The 5,240-nt window shown below is 46.3% G+C and overlaps 1 protein-coding gene across 1 annotated transcript in view; it reads right to left on the minus strand.

Annotated features, from left to right (window-relative positions):
- The window catches only part of FCGRT (Fc fragment of IgG receptor and transporter), a 15,220-nt gene that overhangs the window by 1,586 nt on the left and 8,394 nt on the right, over window positions 1–5,240 (minus strand). The window contains exon 3 of the mRNA XM_015565450.1: window positions 5,182–5,230. Within this exon, the coding sequence (XP_015420936.1) occupies window positions 5,182–5,230 (49 nt within the window). The remainder of the gene's footprint in view (window positions 1–5,181; window positions 5,231–5,240) is intronic.

Consider the following 5,240-nt stretch of genomic DNA (forward strand, 5'->3'; position numbering starts at 1 on the left):
GACCCGCCCAGGGGGACCGGGACCCCGCTGCCCGCCATCGGGGGACCCGGCCCTCATCCGTGCCCCCCTGAGCGCCAGGCACCCTGAACAAGAGACAAAGTCCCTGCCTTCATGGAGCGGATGCTCTAAGGCAGCGGTTCTCAACCTGTGGGTCGCGACCCCTTTGGGGGTCGAATGACCCTTTCACAGGGGTCGCCTAAGACCATCGGAAAACACATATATGATGACATATTGTTTTTGTGATGAATCACTATGCTTTCATTATGTCCAATTTGTCACAATGAAAAGACACCCTGCAGATGAGATATTTACATGACGATTCATAACAGTAGCAACATTACGGTTATGGCCGAAACCGGTGTGGCTCAGTGGATAGAGCGTCGGCCTGCGGACTGAAGGGTCCCAGGTTCAATTCCGGTCAAGGGCATGTACCTGGGTTGCGGGCACATCCCCAGTGGGGGGTGTGCAGGAGGCAGCTGATCGATGTTTCTCTCTCATCGATGTTTCTAGCTCTCTATCCTTCTCCCTTCCTCTCTGTAAGAAATCAATAAAATGTATATAAAAAATTACAGTGATGAAGTAGCAACAAACATAATGTTATGGTTGGGGCTCACCACCACATGAGGAACTGTATTAAAGGGTCGCGGCGTTAGGAAGGTTGAGAACCACTGCTCTAAGGGAAGAGACAAATATTTGTGTACAAATAAATGAAAGAGCAACAGACTCTGAAAGTGGAATGCTGAGGGAGAATAAGACAGACCTACACTCATTACAAAGATAGTAAGAGGGCGCCCTGGCCAGTGATCTCAGTGGTTAGAGCATCAGTCCCAGAACCCGAGGGCCGTGGGTTCGATTCAGGTCAAGGGCACATACCTGGGTTGCAGGTTCCCTGCCCCGTTTGGGGTGCATGTGGGAGGCAAGTGATTGATGTGGGCTCTCTCACATCAATGTTTCTCTCTCTCTTTCTTCTCACCCCTTCCCTCCCCGCGCCCTTCCACTCCCTCTAAAATCAATGGAAAAATCCTCCAGGGAGGATTAACAAAAAAAGAAAGGAAGGAAGGAAGGAAGGAAGGAAGGAAGGAAGGAAGGAAGGAAGGAAGGAAGGAAGGAAGGGAAAGAAAGAGGAAAAAAAAGACAGTAAGAGGGAATTATGAAATATTTCATGCCAGCACATTTGAATGTCCTGGAAAAATCCCTAAGCCGAAACCGGTTTGGCTCAGTGGATAGAGCGTCGGCTTGCGGACTGAAAGGTCCCAGGTTCGATTCCGGTCAAGGGCATGTACATGGGTTGTGGGCACATCCCCAGTGGGGAGTGTGCAGGAGGCAGCTAATCGATGTTTCTCTCTCAACGGAGGTTCTAAATCTCTATATCACTCCTTTCCTCTCTGTTAAAATCCATAAAATTTATTTAAAAAAAAAAAATCCCTAAGACATACAATTTTCCAAAACTGACACAATAAAACTTGAGTAGTACTAAGTATTTAAAAAATTGAATCCATAAATTCAAACTCTTCAACAAACAAAATGCCAGGCCCAGATGACATCATTGGTGAATTCTTCAAAACAACTAAGAAAGAAATAATCCTGTTCTTACACAAATTCTTCCAGGAAACTGAGAAAAAAAGGAAGCCATTCCTAGCATGGTAGCCAGGGCAACCGTGATAACAAAACCTCACAAGGACATAACAAGCAATGGAATTTAAGGCCAACATCTCTCATGTAAATAGACTCAAATCCCTTAAAAAAAACAAACACATTAACAGATAGAATCAAGTCATTTACAAAATTTGTTTACTTATTTATTGGTCATTCTCACCCGAGGATATTTAGGATATTTTTTTCCATTGATTTTTAGAGAGAGTGAAAGGGAGGAAGAGAGAGAAAGAGAAACCAATGTGAGAGAGACATATCAATTGGTTGCCTCCGGCATGCACCCCAGCTGGGGGCCAGGGATCCAACCTGCAACCCAAGGATCCATCCTGAAACCTAGGTGCGTGCCCCTGACCAGGAATTGCACCTGAGACCCTTCGGGGCACAGTCCGATGCTCTAACCATTGAGCACCACTGGCCAGGGTAGAAGAATCAAGTCATTTATATGAAAGATAATACAGTATGATCAAGTGAAGTTTACTTGTGAATTTGAGAATACATGATGTTCACTATCACCACTCTATTCAACATTGTACTGGGGATCCCAGCCAGTGCAACAAGAAAAAGAAATAGCCCTAACCGGTGTGGCTCAGTGGATAGAGCGTCGGCCTGCAGACTCAAGGGTCCCAGGTTCGATTCCGGTCAAGGGCATGTACCCAGTAGGGAGTGTGCAGGAAGCAGCTGAATCAATGTTTCTCTCTCATCGATGTTTCTAACTATCTCTCCTTCTCCCTTCCTCTCTGTAAAAAATCAATAAAATATATATTTTTAAAAAGAAACGGTATTAAAATTGCAAAAGATAATAAAATGGGTCCAAGATGACATAATCCAAAAGAAGCTATACAAACTTAATAGAAATAAGAAAATTGAAAAATTTTTCTGGATACAGGGAAATATATAAAAGTCAATAGTATTTCACCCTGGCTGGTGTGGCTCAATTGGTTGAGCGTTGTCCCATACACCAAAAGGTTGCCAGTTGATTCCAGATCAGGACCCATGCCCAGGTTGCTGGCTTGATCCCCAGTAGGAGGCGTGCAGGAGGCAGCCAATCAATGATTCTCTCTCATCATTGATGTTTCTAACTCTCCCTCTCCCTTCCTCTCTGAAATCAATACAAATCTATTTAAAATAAATAAAAAATACTTTAAAAACATTTCAAAAGGCAATGGTATTTCTATAAACTAGCTACAAACAATTAGAAAATGAAATTTTTAGGATGACCATTTGCAGAATCATCAAAAAATGTCAGTACTTAGGAACAAATCTATCCAAGGGTGTAAGATCTCTACCTGGAAAACTGCCAGTTATTACTCAGAGAAGTTAAAGGACTTCAAAACCAGTAAAGGGATATACTGAAACCATGGATCAGAAGACAATGTTGTTAAGGTGTCGATTCTCCACACTGGCCTACAGATACAATTTAATTACTATAAAAACCCCAACAGGACTTCTTTGGGGCCGAAATTGACAAGTAAAAATGTATATAAAAATGCAAATGACACAGAATAACCAAAGCAATAGAGCTGGAAAGCTCAACTACTAGATACCAAAACTTTCCACAAATCTACATTATTGACTCAATTTCAGTCCAACAGATCAGTGGAACGGAAAAGTGTCTAAAAGGAGATTCACGCTTAATATAGGAAAAAGGCCCCACTGCAGTTCAGTGGGGAAGACGGGATGATGGTAGTCAACAAACGATGCTGGTTCAACTGGACATCCATGAAGGACCCATGAGCCTTGACCCCTGTCCTCACACCATAACATAGAATTAACTCGAGATGAACCATATAGCTAAATATGAAAGCTATTTACAAATAAGAAAAATATTTACCAATGTCTTTTAGAAGACGACGGGAGAACAACTTCATAATTTTGAGAAAGGACATATTTATTTTATTTGTAATTTTTAATTTTAGAGGGGGTGTGCAGGAGGCAGCCCATCAGTGATTCTCTCTTATCACTGATGTTTCTATCTCTCTCCCTCTCCCTTCCTCTCTGAAGTTGATAAAAACATATTTTTTTAAATAATCATTTATCTGATTAGTGAAAAATGAATTCACAAGATACTACTACACACCCACTAGAAGTGTTCAAATGAAAGGCAGTATCAAGTTCTGGCAAACCTGTGGTGCAACTAAAATTCACACACACAGCTGGTGGGCGGACGAAACTGGTTCAACCACTTTGGAGGGAGCATAGTCCCACCTACTAAAGCTAATCCTATACATGGCCTATGACTTAACCATTCCACTCAGGGGTATGAAGTCAAAATAAACGAAAATACAGATTCATCTGCGGACATGGACAAAAATGCTCATAGAAGCTTCCCTCCTGACAGCCCCCGTCTGGAAAGAAGCCACGCGCTGAGAAACAGTGTTATGGCGCTCGCCGTGGAATAGTACTCAGCAATAAAAAAGAACTACGGACACACCCAACAACAGAGGCCCGACACAAGCTGGAGCGAAAGAAGTAAACACACGCGAATAGTTGTATGAAGTTCAAAGGCGGGCAACCCTGTGGCCACAGAAGTCAGGTGAGCTGTTCTCCTTGGGGAGAACTGAATTGGAGGGGACACAAGAAAGTCTCCTGGGGTCCTGGAATGTCCTAGATCTTGATCTGGAGGGCAGGTACTTGGGCACATATAGAAATTAATCAAGCCCGGCCGGTGTGGCTCAATGGTTGGGCGTCAACCTATGAACCAGGAGGTCACGGTTCGATTCCCAGTCAAGGGCACATGCCTGGGTTGTGGGCTCGATCCCCAGTGGGGGCCGTGCAGGAGGCAGCTGATCCATGATTCTCTCTGGTTATGGATGTTTCTATCTCTGTCCCTCTCCCTTCCTCTCTGAAATAAAAAAAAAATCTATTTTAAATAAATAAATAGATAGCTAAATCGTCCCTCTGACTGCCAGGCGGAGGGTGGTCCGTATGGAGGGCCGAGAGGGAAGCTGGGATGGCAGGGTGGGGGGACCCTAGGGACCAAAGAGCTCCGATTCCAGCCCCTGAGAATCCCGGGGCCTGTCTGTCTTTACAGCTCGGTGTGACATGTGCTGCAATGGCGGTCACAGGAGGCATCATGGGAGCCCCCAGAAGGCAAATGAGAGCCTCATGGACCAGAAGAACAACGTCCCTGGGCCTGACACCAGTGGAACTGGACAGAGAGTGACAGAGGAGAATAGGGGAGGGCCGGTGTGAGCTCAGGGAACTCTGGGGGACTCCACTTGGCAGAGGGGTGCAGACAGAGAGATGTGAGGCTCAGGAGAGGGACGGGGCCACACCCCCGGGGGCCCCAGTGCAGGCTGAGGGCCTCGAGCTCTGTCCCCAGGCCTCTGAGAGCCACAGGAGGGCTGTGTGCAGGGGAGGGGCCAGGTCATCTCTGGGGAAAGAAAGACCCTCGGGACCCCTGGGGGATGGGCTGGGGGGGGGGCCCTGGAGGCTGGGAGGCCAGGGAAGAGGCTGTGGGAAGAGGACGGGCCTAAGGTGGGGCACGGGGACGCAGATCCCGGGATCAGATTCCTCCGGGGCGCTCACCCTTCCACTCCAGGTTGCTGCGGCCGGTCTCCAGGTGGCCCAGCAGCCGCTGGGGGCAG

Source organism: Myotis davidii, unplaced genomic scaffold (assembly GCF_000327345.1).
Source record: "Myotis davidii unplaced genomic scaffold, ASM32734v1 scaffold2100, whole genome shotgun sequence".
Taxonomy (NCBI): Eukaryota; Metazoa; Chordata; class Mammalia; order Chiroptera; family Vespertilionidae; genus Myotis; species Myotis davidii.